Raw genomic sequence first — 22,880 nt, forward strand, 5'->3', positions numbered from 1 at the left:
TTGATAGGAGGACACTTTGTGATGTAAATTGAAATATTATATTAAAAACAGTATATTGGATTGAAAATAAAAATATTGCAATGTAAAAATAATTTTATCATTATATTATGTTTTATTAAAATAAAATTATACAATTTTTGAGTCAAATTCATTAGCCCATATTGTATGACTAGTAGATCATAAGAACCCATCTCTTATGAGTTTTAAGTGGACTATACCTTACAATACTTATTCTAAAATACTTTTATAATTATCATTTATGACCTTTATTTTATAGCTATTAATTACACTATAATTATAATCCATATCAATATTAATTCTTATAATTTTAAAAATATTATAACTATGGTTACATTACCATAACAATTACATTAATAATAAAAAAATATTAATTAAAATATTATGACTAAATATCACAAAAAATTATAATTTTAGTTTAGGCTCCAACATTTTCAATCTTATTCATCTAAGATTTTTATTCCAAAATCTATTCTATGTATTAATAAATTGGCATGCCAACTCATGTTGCCACTACATGACACTTGTTTATTTTTATTCTTTAACAATTTAGATGCTTCGACACATAGTTCATTAGTAATGTACAACATGTAACGCATTTGGAGATTTTCATAGTTTGTTTATAATGATACTCTAATCAAATAATTAATAATTGCATAATAACATTCATTATTGAAGGCATTTTTAAATTTTAAAAATGAAAGAAATATTAAAAAAATTCTATTAAATATAAAATAATCATTTTAAAGTATTTATGTATTTTAGTTTTTGAATGATTTTAAGTATAATCTTACTATATTCCTAATTCTAATTCTAATCATGAAAGCATTATAATTATGATTAGAGATAGAATTAGAAATATAGTAAGATTGTACTTAGAATTATTAAAAAATTAATATAAATAAATAATTTGAATATCACTAATAAATATCATTGAAATATGAATAATAGATATTTCAATATATTAGGGTTTAATTTTCTCGGACTCTATTCATCTAATTTTTTTTTTCTAGATTATTCCTAAATATTAATTCATAAGTTTTTTTTTTGCAATGTAGTCTATAAACATTACTAATCATTTGTTCATTAACTTCAACTATACTAGTTGCACTTGTACTTTCTATGAATTAAAATTGAAGTCAACATCACCTACAAAAATTATAATTCTCCAACAATCAATTTGACTCAAACTATTGTCTACAATATCTTTGAAGTACTACATCATAGCTCATTGATATGAAAAATACTATTATTATAATACTACAAGACAAATTTACTCACCACTATGTGACACTTGTTACATTGGTAGCATTTGAAGTATTGTGATATTGCTATCAGGATTTAACTGTGTATTTTTCAAGTCAAACTCATTGACCCATGTTTCATGAATAGTGGTTCACAAGAACCCATCTCTCATGATAATGAATGAAACACTTAGCACTATCTGCATCTAGGTGACGCTCATAGAGGTAAAGCATTGCGCCTTCCTGGGAGGTCACCCATCCCAATACTACTCCAACTCAAGCATGCTTATCCATGGAGTTTTCTCCAAAGTTAAGCCCACTTAGCTTGCAACCCCATTTGCAAAACCTTCACTAAGTGTTATGTCTTATGAACCATTCATTATAGAGCCCCTATAACTCATCAATTGATAAGTAGGAGATATTTTTCGCAACAAGTCAAATTGTGATGTTGCTATCACGATTCAACTGTGTAGTTTTTGAGTCAATTTTCATTGAGCCATTTTTCATGAGTAGTGGTTCACAAGAACCTATCTCTCATGAGAATGAATGGAACACTTAACACTAATTGTGCATCTAGGTGATTCTCACAAAGGTGAAGCATTGGGCCTTCCCAGGAGGTCACCCATCCTAGTACCCAACTCAAGCGTGCTTAACCATGGAGTTTCCTCCAAAGTTAAACCCACTTCTCTTGCAACCCCATTTGCAAAACCTTCAACAAGTGTTGTGCATTATGAAGCATTCATGTAACATTAAATTCTATATTGTTTGGACCAATAAAAAGAGATAAAAATAACATTTTTTATAATTATATAAAATAAAAAATAAATATAGATTATATTATTTTTTCAAAAATGTAATTCTTTGTAATGATTGTTTAAACTAATAAAAGAATAAAAATGAATGAATAATCTTGTGTCTTAAGAATTAAAAATTATGTTTGCTAATTTCAAAGTAAGATACGTTTGAAAACCATACTTTTTAATTATAAAACAAAATTTTATTATTATTATTATGTTATTTTTCTATTTGTGAGTTTAATGCCTCTAAAAACAATTATTAGTACTTGCCATAAGACATTATTGTAATAAATTTGCATTTTCATAATTAGCTAATTATTAATATTTTTTATTTAAACCAATTACAATTTAATATTTTTAATTTAATTGACCGAAACAATTTAACTCTTATGTAAAAAATTGAAATATGAAATAATTTTTTTTTTATATACATATATGAAGATCCAAAAGATCCTTAAATTCAACAACTTGTGATGGATCGAACTTGAATGACATTTGAGGAAGACTATAGATTCCAAGGACGGTGACTTCATTTTTTTTTCAGCAGTTGAAGCAGCAAACGTTTTCCCAACACAACTTACAACAATCTTGATAAAACTTACAACGATCTCCTATTTTAGATGTAACTTGCTTTCTTGTTGATTGCGGCCTTCTTTGTTTTAAAAGATAGTAAGAGCTTTTGATTTCCCTCGATCACTATTTCCACGACTCTTTTTCTAATTTTGGAGCAATAACTTTTTGTGCCTGTGTTTGATGAATGATATACAATGGAATGGTGTGAGTTTTATCTAGTGTTGTAGATTTTACTATCTTCTATAGTAATTTAGGGATTCAATCAATGGCGTGTCTTTTTCAAGCAATAACTTACGTCTATGAGTTTCAAATTCTTCAGCTTCCTTTAGCAATGGTAAACAATTTCAACGACTTGAACTCCTTATTTTTCATTCGTTAACTATGATATCTTTGATTAGCTATGGTTGACTTAAACCTGCAAAAGAACTACAATTTTTTCTTTTTATGCAGTGCCCTTTTCTTCAACAAAACGCTATGATCTTTTTGCGATCTAAGTCTATCTTTTAGTGACAATTATTTGTTCTCCTTTAAACGATCCAACACTTGCATTTTTTTCCTTTCAAATAGGCAGCCTCAAAACTCCTTATTCAATGCCTATGCAGATCTCCTTGGAAGTTTTTCACTTCAAACAATGGTAGTTTCAAAATGAGAAAACCACAATTCCTCTAAATCTTTTTTTGACTGATCTTTAAGCAATGAATGACTTAAATTACACATTAAGCTTTGGCTTCTAAACTTAAAGTGTTAAACACTCACAATTGACTGACATTCTCTAAATTTAAGAAGTACCCAAACTTTGACTTCCTCACAACTGATCTCTTTTGTCTTTGGTGGAACCATTGTCTTTTATGCTTGATTGTTTTATGGCGTCCTCTCCAGTTTGGTTCCAATTAATCTCTATTTGCCAGCAATCTCCTATTTTCTTTAGACTCGAACATTGATCTTCAACAATTTTCCCCAGCTTTGATAAATGTGTTGCTACAAAAATAAATTTTATTGACTTTACTTCTACAGTTTAGAAATCACTATCTTTCAGAAAACACTATGCTTTGACATCTTCCATTAGCGAATTCTCTTAGAAACTGCGACCCTTCCTTTCCTTGTTATGACTGTTGGCTATCCTCCTCCAATAGTGGGTCTTCCAGTGAGTTTGTTTCTTTGCCAAACTAGTAGTGGATGCATCTTCTCCTCTACTTCATTTATCAAAACTTGAGATTGGTAGCACTTAAATATTTGAACTGCGGTTTCTCATAATCTTCAACAACTTTTTTTATTAATGTTCCAAACCACGATTCTGTCAATCAATTCTCTCATCCAAAATAATGGATGATGAAATTAAATTGTCACTAATGATAACTTTCTATTTTGTTCAAGATATTCAAATATGGGTGAGGAGAATCAACTCTTTTTAGATGCCAGACATTTCAATTCATTAGTCCTTCATTTAAAATGTATCTATGAGAATTTATCTGTTTGATTTCATTCTGGACGACAAGGTTATGGCGACTGAAAATGAGGATGTCCAAAAAACAAATCTAAAGTAAATTCATGTAGCAATTGATGTGAGGGTTGTTGATACCTTTTTTCCAAAAATTGAACAAATAAAATCTATTGTTTGAAACATAAAATATCAATTTTTGTTAGTAAATGTACCAATAGTTGTAAGGAAATGTACCAATAGTTGTGAGGAAATGTACTAATATTATAAAAAGTAACCAATCAGGTGATGCCATATCAACTGCACAACTATTGGGGTCTCTTTTGCACGCCTATTGATCTCACTTTTTTTTAGGCTGTTTTGGACACCTTGGCAAAAAGCTTGTTGATGTGGCATCATATTTGATGATGTGGCCCTGAAACCTTAGTTATAAGCAGGGGACTTGCCAAGTAAGCTGTTGTAAAAAAATCGGAGTGATTTGAAATTTCCACGTAGGATTTTGAGAAGCGCGAAGTTAGGTTGCACAACTACTGGATCCTTTCCCCTACAAAGTCTATCAAAATGAGTCAGATTTCATCAAACAATGATGATCTCCTTTGTCTACACACAAATGAATAAATGTTGATTATTTTGATTGTGTTATTTTTGTTTTGAATCACAAGTCATACATTAACTTGATATAATGTAGAATAATTGAACTATAAAATAATATTTTTATTTAAAAATTCTTAAATAGGTACATCAAAGAAGAGACGTGTCTCTTAATTTGATTGTGCTATTTTTGTTTCGAGTCACAAGTCACACATCAACTTGATATCATGTAGAAAAATTATAGTATGAAATAATATCTTTTGTATACACAAATAAGGGGATCCAAAGATTCTTAAATAGGCACATCAATGAAAAGATTTGCAAGAAACATGTCTGTATACAATGATTGTGATGAAATACAGTATACATTATAACATATCATACATGAATTTTATAAATCTACTATGATAAAACACTTTTTTAAACAAAATTATATAAAATATTTTCATATTAATTTAAAAATAATATAATTTTTAATTAATTAAATTATCTTATACAAGTAATTATAAATTGATTGTAAATTATAATCAAATTTGTTTTAAACAATTTTAAATTTCGTTTTAAAAATAAATATACATATCAAATTTGTTTTTAACAATTTTAAATTTCTTTTTAATAATAATTATTTTGTAATAATTAGTAATAACTTTATACATATTAACGTTTATTTTAGTAATATTTATGTTTGTTTATATAGTAATTTTTTTGACTATTTTATATGTCATTTGGATTAGTTTTTTCTATTTTACTATTAATTATTAATTAATTTTATTACGTGATAGAAAGTGAATTGTTGATAACCTTAATTTTATAATTATTATAATCTTAAAATCATTATAACTATAATAATAATTATACACTTAAAGTTATTATTTGCATAACAATCATGTCAATAATTAAAAAAATTATAAATTAAATTATTATTGAGTGTTATGCCCTACATATCTAGTCCCATCATTTTCTATTGCAAGAAAATATGGGTCCCCTTTTTTTTTTTTTTTTTTTTGCTTTCTGCCTTTTTGTTTTGTTTCCCTTAGTTTTTATGCTTTTGCTTTGGTCACGAGGTGCCAATTTGCTTGTTTGTTTGTTCCAGTTTGGAAACTTGGGTTCCCTAGTTCCCAAACTGGTTGCATGTTTTAGTTTTAGTTGCTTCATAAGTTGGGTTTTCCGATTTGTGATGTTTCTGTTTTGTGATTTTGAGTTCCACCTTGGAAACTCAGGTTCCTGAGTTCCCAAGTTGTGGATGGCTTGTCAAGTTGGAGGAAGTGTTTGAATTCGGGAACCCGGGTTCCCGAGGTCACATTAATTGTAGTTTAGGGGGGAGGAGTATATATAATGGTCGGTGGCCCTTTTGGGTTCATGTGTGCAACTAGGCGATAGGATTATGAGCTTTGACCCCGCGATTTGGCTTTCCCGCTCTTTCGGCTTCCCATTTTCACGTGTTCATTCTACCAGGTAGGTAGAATTTCTCTTTCCTCATCTTTTGATGTTATTGGTTTAGTTTAGATTTTAGTTTTCTTAGCTTAGATTTCCTAGTTTTTCGTATATTATGGCTTTTTCTGTTTGTTTCTTGTTTCGTGCCCTAATTCAGAAACTTGGGTTCCCGAGTTTTCGAGTTAGAGCCCTACTTTGCTTGCCTTGTTACTTTGGAAACTCGGTTTCCCGAGTTCCCGAAGTAACGTTCCTTTTTGTTTATTTTGGAGTTATTTTGTTTTCCTTGTCTCTATTGTAGTTTTTCCTTCAATTCAGAAACTCGGGTTCTCGAGTTGAAGGTTTTCTGTGTGTTTGGCCAATCTAGAAACTCGGGTTTCTGAGTTCTCGGATTGCCTTGGTGATTTGCTTGTTTCACCTCGGAAACTTGGGTTCCCGAGTTTCCCTTTTTCTTTGTTTTTTGAGTTTTGGTTTTCTTTTTGTCAACCTCACAAACTCGGGTTCTCGAGTACTCGAGGTTGATTATTTTTTGAGTGGTTCCTCATCCCGAAAACTCGAGTTCTCGAGTTCCCAGGGTGGGTGTCTTCTTTTGATTTTTCTTATTTTTTTTTCGTTTTTCCCAACTTCGGAATCTTGGGTTCCCGAGTTATCGAAATTGGGGTAGGTGGTTTTCTTTCCACCACTTCAAAAACTCGGGTTCCCAAGTTTCAGAAATGATGGTTTTGTTGGTTTTGGGTCTTTGTTTGAACCATTTCGGAATCCTGGGTTCCCGAGTTCCCGAATTGGTTTATCTTTTGCCTGTCTGTTCTATTCGAAACCCTGTAGTCCCAGGGTCCCAAACCTTCTTGTTTTCTTTATCTTTGTAGTTTACTGGGACTTTGGTTTTCCGAAGTTTTGTGTTGCATGTTAGAGTCCAACCCCTAAACTTTGAGATCCCGAAGTCCCGAGTTTGTTTTCCTAGTTGGTAGTTTGACCACTTCGGAAATCTAGGTTCCTGAGTTCCTGAAGTGATTCCCTTTTTGTGTTTTTTATGAGTTCGATATCTCAGGTTCCCGAGGTTCCGAATTTGTTGGCCTTCTTGGCTATTTGACCACTTTGGAAACCCAGGTTCTCGAGTTCCTGAAGTGGTCCCCCTTTTGTTTTGTTTTCTCAACTTGAGACCTCGAGTTTTCGAACTCCCGGGTTTTCTTTGTAGTTTTTTTTTTCTGTTTTCTCACCTTGGGATCTCGAAGTCCCGAAGTGAGCTATTTTTGTAGGGATGTTTCTTTGAGCAGTGTTTGATGCTTGTTTGGTTGCTTTTGCAGGTTCAGTCGTGTTAATGGAATCTTCCCAAAAGGTGAAAGATCTCGGGAAGTTGTCGATCACAATGAAGTACTAATATCAAGGGCGAACATACACCTCAAAGTTGGAAGATGCAATTCAGTGGGTAACAGACATAGAGATCCGACATATTGAGCTTGAAGATATTGAAAAGCAAATTTTGAATAAGTCCGAGTTCCGGATTTCGTATGTTGCTGATCCTACTGAAGACACAGTTGCATGTTTTATCAGTAACTATAAGAGCTATAAAAGGAGTAAAAGATGAACATGTAGTTGCTGCACATGCAATTTTGACTGCTTTTTGAAGATATTTTTGATTACCACAAAGGCTGAGAGTTCAACTACTGCACAACATCGACTTTAGTTTTTGGGCAAATTCTGCATGGTTGTAATGGCCAATTTCGGGAATGTAATGGTTAATTTGTAGTTTCACTGGAGTTTAAGGCAAAAACTTGCATGCCAACTGCAACTCCTTGTTTTTGTAACTCTTTGTTCAAATAGCTTTTAATTCCTAGAATTTAGGACTTGAAACTCTACAAATTAGAGATTTTGATTCATTGTAAGGGTCTGCGAATTGATGATTTGAGGTCCAATTTAGAGACTCTTTTAGAGATTTTGATGCAGATTTTTATGAGTTTAGAAGATTTTATGATACTCTTTGAAGTTTAATACAAAAAGTAGCTTGTGGATTGCCTGATTTACTTGTGTGTTCTATATGGTTATGTTATTCGTTATCTGGTAACTTCTATTATTTGAATCATCATCTAGTTCTTTTTGATACTTTGTTATTTTATGAATCATATTGCACATGTAAATGGTATATGAGGATTATATTGATAGGGTGATTATTGGTTTGATGATATTCATTTCCGTTGGTATGCAAAGTTGTTTGACTTTATATATTTTCTGGAGTTTGTCATTTATATGTTGATTTAGTAATATTGATAATATTGGGTTATGAAATTCTAACCGTGTGGATCATTCAGTTGTTATGTGTTGATTTCATTATTATTTCTTTGTTCCCCTGATTTATCTTTTGTTGTTTATTTATGAGAGAATCTAAATCAGAAAATAGAAAAAAAAGTAGGTAATTTGAAATTGTTTAAACCAGTAGGTCCCTTGACAGGTACAATCGCATCTTGACCATTGAGCTGCCCATCACCGTTGAGAACTGACTATAGAGACCTTGGAGTAATTAGTTTCCCAAAACTTACTGCTTTTCAGGAGAGGTGGTGAGTGTTCACATAAACTACCCGACTGTTGGTGAGTGTGTCAAAACACCCATCAACAGATAGCAATCACAAAAAAATATAAATTAAATTATTATTATTTTTTTAATTTTGAGGTATCCTTGCGTCTCAACCCAACGATTCCCCTGTGGATGATTGAGGCACCTCGCGTCTCAACCTAGCAATTCCCTTGCGGATGACTGAGCTATCCCTATGTCTAAACTCAACAATTCTTATGTATATGACGGAGTGGGCTAAAACAACTCAACCACTAGTTAAATCCAACCGATGAGAGTTTAACCTTGGACCTACATGGGACAAGCCCAAGCCTAATACAACCTTACCAACCGTTTGAGCTACTGGGTTTCCCCTATAAATTAAATTATTATTGCTAGCAATCTAAAAAAACATGATTATGCCAACTATTGATTATTTTGAATCTTGCTATTTCTATTTTTCAAAATCCTATTCTCAACTTAATTTTCACTACACTTTGACCCATACACCTATCAAACAATTTTAATTTCAATATTATAAAGGCAAGTATGGCCACATGTGGTACTTGTACAAGCAATGTATTATAAAATTGATTAAAGATAGATGTTCAACAATTCTCTTGTTCAACACAAGCAATGTATTATAAAATTGATTAAAAAAAAATGTTCAACAAATCCTCTATTTAATTATCAAAGAACAAATCATTTGCGAATTCTCGTGTTAGCTTCAATTATATGTCATTCAAATGCAATTTTTTATTTGTGTTGAGGAACTTTGAACTCAACACTATCTAAGTGCCTACAATATGACTTTGCCATTAAACCAAGTACCCTTTAGTATTCAAATACATTTTGACAATGTTAATGCAATAAAAATTGGAGGTCATCATTTGCGTTCAAATTTAAGTGCAAAACAAGTGCAAAAGAAAGTTGGAAGGAAAATGGCGCTGAGATCCAATCTCCGTAGGTGTTGTTCACATGTACTTCCTCTCCTCGCCCTCGACACCATCACACATGTACTTCCTTTGCTCGATCCCAACACCATCACTACCTCATTGCACTCTTATGCCACTAGTTTTGGTAACATTTACTTCTACGTTTTAATTTGTTCAACAAATTCTTTTCTCCTATAAATTAAATTATTATTATTATTGCTAGCAATCACTTAAAAACATATCCCCTATAAATTAAATTATTATTGCTAGCAATCACAAAAAAATATAATAATGCTAAGTGCCAATTATTTCAAATCTTATTATTTTTATTATTTTTCAAAATCCTTTTCTCAATCTAACTTTCACTACACTTTGATTCATATAGCTATCAATTTTTTTTAATTTCAATATTATAAAGGCAAGTACTTGTCATATGTGGTACTTGTTTAAGCAATGTATTATAAAATGATTGAAAATAGATGTTCAACAAATTCTTTGTTTAATACAAGTAATGTATTATAAAATTGATTAAAAATAGATGTTAAACAAATCTCTTGTTCAACACAAGCAATGTATTATAAATTAAATTATTATTGCTAGCAATCACAAAAAAACATAATTATGCTAAGTGTTAATCATTTAAAATTTATTATTATTATTATTTTTTAAAATCCTTTTCTCAACCTAACTTTCACTAAGCTTTGATCTATACAGTTATCAAACAATTTTAATTTCAATATTATAAAGGTAAGTACTTGCCATGTGTGGTACTTGTTTAAATAGTGTATTATAAAATGAATAAAAATAGATGTTCAACAAATTCTTTGTTTAATACAATTAATGTATTAAAAAATTGATTAAAAATAGATGTCCAACCAATCTTTATTAATTATTAAGAAACCAATCTTCTACAAATTCTTATGTTAGTTTCAATTATTTAACATTCCAACATAATTTTTTCTTTGTATTGAAGAAATCTGAACTTAACAATATCTAAGTGTTTACAATATGATATTGCCATTAAACAAAGTATCCTTTAGCATTCAAATACATATTGACAACGTTAATTCAATAAAAATTGAAGGTCATCATTTACGTTCAAATTTAAGTGCGGAACAAGTGCAAAAGAAAGTTGGAAGAAAAATGGCGCTGAGATCCAATCTCCGCAGGTGCTGTTCACATGTACTTCCTCTGCTCGCCCCCGGCACCATCGCCGCCTCATTGCACTCTCATGCCACTAGTTTTGGTAACATTTACTTCTACGTTTTTATTTGTCATTTTTTTGTTTTCTCCATTTTAGATTTACAGTATTACCATGGAAATAATTTGTCGTATTGTTCTCCACACCAACTTGTAATAAAATTAGCAATTGAATAGATTTGTATCATGGTTCTTGACCAGCCACGAAGAAAACTTAAAAAAAATCCCCTGGAGTTATGAAAGCTACGCAGCCTTTATTTTCTCGGCCCTAGAAGAGTTCTGTGTCTTCTCCTTTTTTATATTTTACAATATGTTTCATGTATTTTGTAATTCTCAAATTTTTCGTGTTCACAAACTCTGACTATTATGCTTCAAGGAATTGCTTTGTTTAGTACCTGCAACTGTTTACGGTGGGGCTCCTTTGCTCTACCCAATGAAAATTTTAAGGCCATTCTTCAGAATAAATCTTTACAAGAGAGCGGGCTATGATCTAGCGGCAAGGTTCGAATGGTTGCCAAGATGATGGACCGGGTTTAAACCCCATCAGTGTTGGTCCCTCACAGATTATGTGGCAGAGTGATTCATCAGCTCCATCATGTTGGAAACCCAAGTTGAATTTTCATGAATGGCAGACAGAAATCCTTGGATTCTTAGCCAAAAAGGTTCACAGATTTAACGATGCCCTAGATGTTTTGATGAATGACAGAATAACAACCCCTTGTTCTGCTACCCTTAGCTAGAAAGTTTCCCGAGTTTGACAATGCCTCACACCACCTCCAATGTATAGTGTTCTATATTTAATTAACCCCAAAAACGAAAGAAAAGAGAATGTCAGCAGAGCCGGTGTGACGTCAAATGTGGCTTCATTTAAATTTCAATCGTAACAGACCTATTTGCGGAAGTGGTAATTTACTTTCTGCAAAACTTTAAATACCCTGTAACTTGCTAGAGACTTGGTTCAACCTTCTTGCATCTGCTTATAAATCTACCAAATGCTCCAAAGAAGTCCCTGCGCATATCCTTGAATTCTATGGCTATATAGAAACCAATATTGCGCGTACCTGTTATAGACGCTTCTTTGAAAATCGTCCTTAAATCATTTTAGTCAAAATTTACATATAGCGAGCACGTTCAGACCATGTGAGATTAGTATTCATGCAACGGATTGTTTTCTTAAAGAAGAGATCTATAAATAAAGTTCTTAATGGATAAAGGAATTATATACATATGGACTTTCATATAAAAAAAGAGTGGGCATGTGTCCTGCTAGTGCACAAAATCTTGAATGTATCTTGGCCGATTGATTGATTAATGCAAAATTATAGAGCAGATTTTCAGGAAATACAGGAATCAGAGATAATTAGATGCTTACCAGTCTAGATAGAACACAGCATGATGTTAAAAATGTCATTAGTGGGAGTGGTTAAAACTTAAGATAGTCAGTGATTATAAAGAGGTCAACTAGTATCTGCAAGAGCTACAGTAGGATTTGGATCATTGCCACGATTGACATTATTTCACCAATGTAAGATAGCCAATACTATAAAGAGGTCAAGTAGCATCTGCAAGAGCCGTAGGATTTGGATCATTATGATTGACACTATTTCACAAACGTCTGTCTTGGGTTTTGGATCAGAGGCTGTATATTTCAATCATTTTTTCCTAATATTAGCTTGAGCGGAGGTTGCTTGGAAGAATGGGGTGATAGTTTCCGTAGTCTTCTGATGATTACTTGTAGAATTCTTTTCACTATACTGAAAATGCATGTGATTGCTTCTTAATGAAACAAAAGGCTTGACTGTAATGTGGTTTGGCTAATCAAGTGAGGGATGAAAAATGATATTCTAGAGAGATTGAAATACCCACAACAAGTGTGTCCTATTTGTCACATCTTATGCCGGTTGGCTGAAGAGATTGTTCCTGATCCTATACAAGTGCAACTTGACACAAAATATGAGAATTCTGTTACTATTTGACTTCTCAGCTTTTGGCCAGGATATGAAGTTGAACTTGTAGGAAGGAGAACATCAAAAGCAGATTTCTTCAAAATTTAGGGACTATTTATTTTTCAGTTGGAATTAAGGATTTATGATACGTTGAATGCAATCTACATTGTTGTTCAAGATCATCACACAGTCTGGTTTATTCTAACAAATGCGTGTTAATCTTTTTGCAGTTTTTACTGATATATTGAGTATTTGTGATAAATATAATTTATACATAAAACCCTAGATGCATCACTTTGGATGATGTTTAAGTTCTTTGCCGGCAATGTCTGCATGTAATGAACTAAGAGAAAACATTAGGTACACTCTTGCCTTGATTGTGGGCATGCGTAACGTCAAGAATGGGATACTGGTTGATCTACGTTAAAAGTTGTTTGTGTGAGGTCTTACAGGTGTTAAATGTCATTTTTACAACTCAAATACATGGGATTTTTTTTCTTTGATTTACTTAAAACATTTTAAGTAAATATTTCCTGGTAATAACATTTACATTTTCTCACTATCAATAAATATTTTTAGTAAAACCATACTCTTTATTGTTTGTAAAAAGGAACTTGATCACTGAATAATATGACATATGGAATAATTGTCAGGAACCCATTCTCAATATTTTTAGTCCCTGCCATGGCAGGGTTTCTATTGTGATTGATTCAATGAGGAATTAGATGTGATTACCCAATCACAAGATTTTATTTTATTTTTTCTTTCTATAGTTTAAAATATATATTATCAAGCTTTTTTTGATTAATAAATGTGTCAACATTTCATTAATTAAGAAAGTACAATATTCACAAAAAAGGTGGGTGGATGTAAGATCACACCTTGAGAGTCAAATGGGGTGAAGCTCGAAACAAAGTAGGTAAACTAGAAAACAAAGCTGTTAAGCAGCAAGAGCATCAGCAGCCGGAGGAGGTGAAGGGTTATGGTCACTTGGCTTACCCCATACATCAAGGGGGTCTAGAGTGATGTCAAGAACATCCCAACCCTCATCTCAATCTTTGTATTTATCCTTATCTTTAATGCAAGCCAAAGAAATCACCAAATCTAGGCAAGGAATCCATTTTGAGAGATCAGTAGTTGGCCATCTAGGATTGTCACCAATTGATGGCTCTGCACTCCTAGAAGGCCACCCAAATGTGGCATCCCAAGGGTGAGGAGAAGCAGAACATTGTTGGCTAGGCTTCAATGTGCTTTTGTGATTGCTAGAGTGACAACAAGGACCTTGGGATCAAGAGAATTGAGAGCGGCGAGTAGAGTGACTTCTCCCTATGCGTTGACCGTGAGAGGAGGATAGAGTTGGAGGAACATTGACAATAGTACATGGGGCATTACCCTAGTGATCAAGTAGCTCTTGGAGGTGGGTCACTTCCAAGGTAACCTTGTTGGCTTGCACTTGATGGTATAAGAAAACATTTGAACAAATAATAGCTTAGAATAAAGCAAAACATGTTGATCAATAGTGCAATAAGTAAAAATAGGAGAATTTCTATCTTTTCATACATTGAAGAACTCTCCACCTTGAAAGCATGCCGAATTTGGTTGTATTTGTAGGGAATGCGAGGCTAATCCCCCAAAAGAGCCTTGTGCTAGGAGAAAGGTTTTGGCATAAAAGGTTGGAAGAAGTCATGAATCCAAAGTTGTTGAGCTTTTCAACAAAACCAAAAAGATGTTGAAAGATTCCACCTACCCATAGAATGAGCAATGAGGGTCTTGGATGCCCATATGGCGGAGTTGTGAACCCATAGGCAAGCCTTGGAAAATAATACACCAAACAAAGTGGGTGAGCTTGGGTATAACCATAGTTGACTGAATGTTCATAAATTTGCATTGCTAGATTGAGATTGGTGGTTGCAGATGCCATCTCTAGTTTAAACTGGTCACCATAGGAAGGTGAGGAGAAAGCCAACGCTATCCAAGATGCAGCTTGTAATTGCAGAATGCTGTATTAGGACCCTGTTGATGTGTTTTTTAGGCACATGCGGACACAAAATAAAATACCCAAAAGTGTCTTATCCTCTCTTGAACAAAGTTACTCAAATGCTGAATATTAGCTCAAGGATCACTTGAGATAACTCCAAGGTTTTGGTATGTTGGGCCATGACGTGTGGATAAGCTCGTTGGTTTAATGTGAGTATGCTGGAATCACAAGGGGGACTTATGTTGAATTGTTGAATGCTTGAATCGCTGAAACTTGATCATCTGATGTTGCAATGTTGTGATGCTTTTTGTCCTAAACTAGCTTGAGTTGAAAAAAGGGCAAAAGATGAAGGGTTTAGGAAGCCTATTCTAATCCTAAGAATGCAAGAGAATGGGTGAATGATTAGATGGAATCCTACTGTGTGAGGTCTCACCATCAAATTGAACGATTTGACACAAGTTCAGTGCAATCTTCTAAGATGCAATTCGGAGATGTTCAAATCATTACCTTTCAACATTGATTACCATCCAAGTTAATGCATAAACAATGGACGCATAACAATTTGAAGTTAAGCTCATATCACTCCAGGTGACCACGCAAGGCACACTTACAATCAGCAAGAGGCTAGTGGTATGGACTAAACGGATTCCACATAAATGCATTCAACAATTTCCTCCATTCGATCTAATCAACATGAAAGCAAATGAGAAGTAGATACCATAAGACTTGTTAAAAAAATACATTTCACTATAACTTCAATGAAAAGAGTATCTCATTTACAAGTCTTGACAACAATTCCTTCTTCTCCTAATCTATTCTAACTCCTAACTTCCACTAAACTATTCTTCTCTAATTCTGTCACTATTAACCCTTTACAAATGAAAAGCTTGAGCCTTTTATAATGCTCTCAATATGATTCAATGGCTTAGATCAATTTAAGATCAATCGAGATTTTACAATGAAAACCCTAATTAGGGTTTGTTACAACAAACTCAATTCTGGCCAATGAAATAATTGCAACATTTTGACACAACCAATAGATAATAGGGGTAGGTGCCTTGAAGTTTGTGACATTATGGAAGAGTCAAGTTTATTGAATCAAGACGTGCTAATGTGGAACTTCTTTGATTGGTGGAGATAGTGATTGGGATGACAACTAGGACGCCACTTCAACTTGAGCTTGTGGACTTGGTAGATCATCATGAAGGGATATTTCTTGATACTCAACATTATCCAGCTTTAGCGGTGATGATGATGATCTTCTAACTTTGATTAACTCTTCTGAAACTATCTTCTTGAATGCTTCAATCATGGAAGTGCAAGGTATAGATCTTAGTTTTGAAGTATTGATGTTGCCTTGGAATGAACTCTTGATGTCACCACTGCCTCTCCGCTTTGGAATTCCTTCTCTGTGACTTCCTTCATGTTGTTGGTGTTGGGGATCATGTTCTTGTGTAAGTGAATGTTTCTTGTGTAATCACCTTCTTGTGCTTGTTTATGAAGTTCCCTTGAAGATATCTTCCTTGTATCTTGATCTTGATGTTGAAATTTGCTCCTTGAGAGACTTGTTTCAATCCTCCTCCATTGTAATCCCCTTGATTTCTTTCTTCATCTCCTGCAAAACAAACAAATGAGCATCAAACACACATGATATATAATCTCTATAATCTCTTAATTTGACATAATTTCTGATTTTGTGTGATTTGCAGGTTTGATAAGAGGATTTCGCTCCTAAGGGTGGGCAGTAGAAGTTATCTCAAACTTAGTCTAATTCTGCCTTTCATTACTTCAGATTTGAATACTTTATCCTTCATGTAGGTGGAGGCATCAAATTAACTTGGAAGAGGGTTCTACAAGCAATTTCGCTCCTAAAGTAGAGCACTTGAAGTTCGCTCTAGGGATGGTGCACATGAAGTTCGCTCCAAGATAGGTGCACATGAAGTTCGCTCCAAGATAGGTGCACATGAAGTTCGCTCCAACTTGGATGCACATGAAGTTCGCTCCAAGGTGGGTGCACATGAAGTAACCCTCTAACTTGCCCTTCATCATCTCAAATTCAAAATTGATCTTTTCTAAGCATGTGAAGACGTCAAATCAGCTCAAGGGAATGATCTATAAGCAATTTCTCATCTTATCTTGGGCAAATGAAGCAAATTCGGTCCAAGGTTCATTGATATGAAGTTCACTCCAATTGCCTTGCACATGAAGTTCACTCCAATTGCCTTGCACATGAAGTTCGCTCCTATTTGCAAGCACTTGAAGTGAATTTCAAGTCAATTGAACTCGCCCTCAATCACTTCATTGTTTCATCAATTCAATCCTTAGGTTTTTCAAACCTTCATTCACAAAAACATGTCAAACTCACCTCATTAAGGCCTAAAAGGAAAATTTGCTCCTATTAAAGGGCACATGAAGTGGAATTCGCTCCAAAGAAGGAGCACTTGAAGTTACTTTCAAAATCAACACTCTAACCCCTTTTGCTCACTTACACTCATTTTCCCAACTTCACTACGTCATAGCATGTTCAACATGAGGTCTTAGGAAAGATTTCACTTTGAGTGTTAAGCACATGAAGTTCGCTCCACAAGAGGTGCACATGAAGTGAAGTCCGCTCCAAAGTGGATGCACATGAAGTGAAGTCCTCTCCAAAGTGAATGCACGTGAAGTCCAAATCAAAGTGGATGCACATGAAGTGAAGTTTGCTCCAAAGTGGATGCACATGAAGTGAAGTCTGCTCCAAAGTGGCTGCACATGAAGTGAAGTCCGCTCCAAAGTGGATGCACATGAAGTGAAGTCCGCTCCAAAGTGGATGCACATGAAGTGAAGTCCGCTCCAAAGTGGATGCACATGAAGTGAAGTTTGCTCCAAAGTGAATGCACGTGAATTGAAGTCCAAATCAAAGTGGATGCACACGAAGTGAAGTCTGCTCCAAAGTGAATGCACATGAAGTTCACTCCAAAACTCATGCACCTAAAGTGGATTGAAACTTGACACTTAGTGTTTTCTTGCTCATTCTCCTTCATTCCATTCATTCAAGTTTGTTGAAACTAGGCTCATGGTGCATTCTAGGAACAATTGCGCTCTCAACTAAGGACATTTGAAGTGAATTTCGCTTCTCAACCTTGAGCACTTGAAGTAGCTTGAAAACGCACTTTGGGTTGAATACCTCAGTTTATGCCCTCAAGGGGTCCCTCCATTCATTTACCACTTCATTTCACACCTCACACAGAGCTATCTACCTGACTCATGGCTTCTTGACCATCTATACCTCTTCAATGCAAAGGCTCATAGCTAAGGACTCTAACACTATCCTAGAAAGCAGAAAAAAGTGGGGGTCCCCATTCGCAATGGGGCGATGTGTGAATACCTCACAACAAACTCCACCACCAATCTTTCCACCAGGGTTTGGTGGAATGAACCCCAATATTGTGCAACCTCTGAACAGGAATGTTTCCCATGATTGTATCCTACATCTCTCAATTTGGTCAAGCAAGGTGAAACTTGGCCTTGATTTCATCTCAAGACATAAGGTTCATGGAGGTTTTGGAGAACAAATCTCAAGGGCATCGAATGCCTTTTTTGTGGAATCATAAGGCCTTTACCCATGACAATTGGGGCAAAGAGAGACCTTGATTTAGCAAAAGAGACCACTAGAGATTGTGTTGGTTAAGGGAAAGACCATCCCTAAAATCGGAGCAACCCACCAAAGCCAAGGCTCAATCGCTTCCCAAGCACACTAGATGCTTTTGGCAACAAAGCTGTCCTCAATAGGAACAACTTCTTTAATGAGGAGTGTTGTGTAGGAAAAGAAGCCCCAAACTAACATGTGCATTAACCTAGGTCAATCCTTCTCCCATACAACGTTAGAGATGTGAATGGGCTTGGCTTGCTATCCACAAGGAAGAGCCGCATTGTCTTGGTCTCACACTCTGTTGATTGCATGTGATTGGGGTTGGCTGCGTGTGTGCAATGAACTAGGCTAAAGAAGGCTGTATTGAACAAGATTGACAAAATATAGAAACTATACAAGAGAGTTATAGATTTGGAAATGAGATACAAAGAGGAACTTGGTGCTGAAATCTAGTGTTGATTATGGTGGACATAGGTGCTAGGCGCCTATGTCTTGAAGGTTGTTTTGTCATGAGGCGGTGTTAGGAATGGGGTCAGGATCCTATTGGGTTGTCCTCCAAATTTCAAGAAAAAAGTGTCTGGACACTAGCACCCAACGCTAGTGTACTAGGTTTTTTGGTGTTGTATGTCTGAAACAGTTTGTCATTGTCTACTTTGTCCAACAATAACGCTGTCTCAATCACAATCTTTTGATCTGAACCTATACACATGAAAAGAGGGGAAATGGTTGTGCTGTATAAGGGCTTGCCTAAGTCAAACCTCATGCTGGTGTTCTCACCTCCACAAAAGCAATGAATGATGATGAAAACTATCGCATGCTCCCTCAGGAGGAGAGGCAAATGAATAACATAAACTGAAATGATTACCTTATGCTTGAAAACGTTACTTGAATCTCATGTAAGATAGTGTCAAAGACACAAATTTTTGGGGTAAGAATCCTTTTATTGCACTCACAAAACATCAATGCTTAAAAACACATTACTTAGATTTGGAACACCGAGGTCAAGTTGGACTCAATCGAAAATGCTTGACTAGATACACTTGCAACAATGCCCCAAAGGATTCCTTGGGCTCTCTGCACAACTTGCATTATCTTCACGCCACAATTGAACTAAGAACATTGAGTTCCACTATTGGAGTTGAGGAATTGACACTCAACTTGCCAACACCAAATGTGGAGTCAAAGAATTGCTTTGCAACACCTTGAACCCACTAGTTCGCACTTTCTAATGACACCTCTTTGGCTCACACTAGCACAAACTTTTGTCTCTTCGCACTTGCTCTTTGCACTTGCAACCAACAAATAAGTGCATGCTTGGCCACAGTTTTTGAACTCAAGGAGTTCTACAAACATGCTCCACGATGTTAGCTCGAAACACCATACTAGGTACACACGCTTGCATTGGGCTCATGGAGTAAGCCCCACTATGCGCCACATTGGGTAACCTTGTTGGTGCTCTAGTTCAATTCGCATGACTCGACTTGAAAGATCCGCGCACCCCATTTTAATGGTCATGAACACAAGTCCATGTGTTGGAGTGCACGCAGTTAAACCTCACCCAACCTTGCCTCTAGAACGAGTGCACCACTTCAACTTGCCAAGTCGCCTTAGGTAACTTAGATTGTCGAACCATGGATCCAACATTATTGGGATGTTACTAGGTCAGAGAATGAGCTTTGAAGTCTTATGCTCCTACTTTGCAGATTGCATAGGGACACGTCCTTGTAGTTAGGCTAGGTGCGCCCAAGCATCTCGGATGATGGATCGAAACTCGGATCACGTGCCAAATCTCAATAGAAGGTAGTCCCTTATATCCTTCCCTTGCCAATTCATGCGATGCCAACGACGCCCTTGGTACAAGTGCTCGACTCTTGACTTGTTTAGGATCTTTACAACTTGAATCAAGTTCTCTAAGTGGAGTTCCTTTGCAAGAACTCAAGAACCTTATCTTCATATTGCCACAAGGACTTTGCTCATTCCTAGGTGGCTTCATCATATAGCTTGCCTTTCTAGACCACAAGGAACTCTCAATATGCCATCGTTTCATACCCTTTGCTCCTCATAGCAATGACTTCTACAACTTGGTGCTTTAGCTTGTCTAGTATGTTGGTTGCACCCCAAGTTGGAATGTTCCCTAGTGCATCCCCCTTGTCTGCATGGTGTGGCCGAAGGTGGCCCAAATGGAACACTAGATGGATTTTTATGTGGAGCGGCAAGTTAAGTTTATAGGTGACCTTGCCAATGTGGGCAACAAACTCATATGTTACATCAATCCGTCAGATCATGAATGTGCTCAACCCTTTGGGTGGCTTGAACTGGTTCAAGTCCATCATTAGCAAAGCTAAGTCTCCCATGTTGAATTCCATCGGTCTTTTGTTTGCATCAGCATACCTTTTCATCTTATCACTCACCTTGGTGAGGCGATTCCAAGCCAAGTTGACTTGATTGTTCCACTCTCTCAAGTAGTCTACTATTGTAGAGACCGCTCTCAAAAATCTATGTAGCATCGTGTGTGGAGTCAACGACTGCTATCCAATTGCCAGTTGGAACAAGTATCGATTTGCACTTGACTTTTACAAGTTGTAGCTGAATTGGGCCATGCCCAACAAGTAGGGCCAATTACCTTGGTCAGACCACACGAAGTGGCAAAGGTAATACTCTAGTATCCCATTAATTTGCTCAATCTGCAAATGGTTGCTTGTCGACGTCAAGCTCTTGGTTCCCATGAGCCGGCCTAGAAGTTGTTTGTGAACCTAGGGTCTCTATCAAAGATTATGCTCAAAGGCACACCCAAGTTCTTGACCACATGTTTGAAGAAGTCTTCTACAACATCTTCAACTCGACATGGTGTGTTGCATGCCACAAAGGTAGCATATTTTGAGAATCAATCAACTATCGCCATAATATTGGAAATTTTGTCTACGGTGGGCAGATGTGTGACAAAATCCTTACTCATGCTGGCCCATGGTTGCATTAAGGCAAGGAGGGGTTGCAACAACCCTCCTAGTATCTGGGTCACTACTTTATTTGTTGACAAGTGAGACAAGTCTGCAGATAAGTCTCCACATCCTCACCCACACTTGGCCAGTAAAATCCCCTTTCTAACAATTCTATTGTCTTCGTCTGTCCTGGGTTAGGCCACATGAAGTTGACACTCAAAAATGAGCTCCTTGTGCAACTCCTTCCACTTGTGCACATAAAGCCAATCTTGTGTAAAGAACAAGAGCCCATCTTGGACGTGAAACTTCCTTGTCCTATTTGATTTCCTTTGCCTTACAACTTCTTGTGATGTTTTCACACATCGCCCTATTGCAAATGGGACCCCCACTTTTTCGCTTGTTAGGGTAGATGTTTTGCTTGGTTTCCTAGTTTTAGCCTTTGCTTATGAGAGGGTGTCATGTCAAAATGTAGAAGGGTGTTAAGAATGTTAAAATGATCCTAAGTGTCAAGTTGCCTTAGAGTTTTGATTTATTCTTGTTAAGTGTTGAGTTTCAATTTTGCCTTGAAATGTGAGCGAAAATGATAAAAATGTTGCTAGCTGATGTGAATTTTGTGCTAGAGCATCAAAAGTCCCTATAGGAGTCGTTTTTCCACTCCTAAGAGGTAAAATAAGTCAAGAATGCACAAAGCCCTGATGGACTTCTATTTTCTACCCCTCAAATCTAGCTAAAATGTGAAAAGTCTCGATGGAAAAAGAATCTCCACTATGCTTATGATAAAATTTGATAAGTTTGAGCCTTTATAGTGTGAAAATCATCACAGTCCTAATGGAAGATGTTTTTCCCCCATGAAATTAAGGCGTAAAAATGAGTTGTCCCGATGGGAGGCGTTTTTCCATTGAGCAGTAAAGATGAAAATGGATTTTGTATCAATGGAGCATGATTTTCTGTTGCATTTTGAGCACAAGAAAGTGATCTCTATGATGGAAATGGTCTTTTTCTAGACGAGGTGCGTTTTTTGGGAAAATCCTGATGCATCTGGATTCTCCACTAGGGTTGTTCTGATGGATGTTGTTTTTCCACTCAACGTGAATGAAGTGTCCTGATGACCCATGTTTTTCCACCAAGTTGGTATTTTATAATATTTATCCCACATTCATTGTGGAGTGTAACAAAATGAGGTAAGAATGAATAAACATGCAAGGATTTGAACAAGTTTATGTGTCTTGATGGAGGTGGATTCTCCACTGGGGATAAAATGATGGAAAATGACAAGATTTTCATGTCCAAATGGAGTTCAAATTTCCCCTGGAGGTATTTTGATGGAATTTGACAAGTTTTAATGGGATTTTGAGTCCCAATGAAGGGCGCCACTAGGGGGTATTTTTACATGAAATGATCAAATTTATTTGTCTAGATGGCCATCGATTTTCCCCTAGAGTGAATTTGGGGATGCAAATGAATTAAGTGATGGTATTAAATTGTCTAGATGAGGGTTGATTTTCCCCCGAAGGTTATAATGTGCAAATTGGGTGAATTTAAATGAAATTTATGTGTCTAGATGGGGTTCGAATTTCCCCAAGTGGCTGAAGATTGAATTCAAGTGAAATTTTG

At 35.5% G+C, this 22,880-nt stretch overlaps 1 protein-coding gene across 1 annotated transcript in view; it reads left to right on the top strand.

The window, feature by feature from the left end:
* Positions 1-10,627: 10,627 nt before the first annotated feature.
* The window catches only part of LOC131027931 (2-methoxy-6-polyprenyl-1,4-benzoquinol methylase, mitochondrial), a 79,354-nt gene continuing 67,101 nt past the window's right edge, over positions 10,628-22,880 (top strand). Inside the window, exon 1 of the mRNA XM_057958030.2 lies at positions 10,628-10,818. Within this exon, the coding sequence (XP_057814013.2) occupies positions 10,716-10,818 (103 nt within the window). The 5' untranslated portion in view covers positions 10,628-10,715. The remainder of the gene's footprint in view (positions 10,819-22,880) is intronic.

Source organism: Cryptomeria japonica, chromosome 1 (genome assembly GCF_030272615.1).
Source record: "Cryptomeria japonica chromosome 1, Sugi_1.0, whole genome shotgun sequence".
NCBI lineage: Eukaryota > Viridiplantae > Streptophyta > Pinopsida > Cupressales > Cupressaceae > Cryptomeria > Cryptomeria japonica.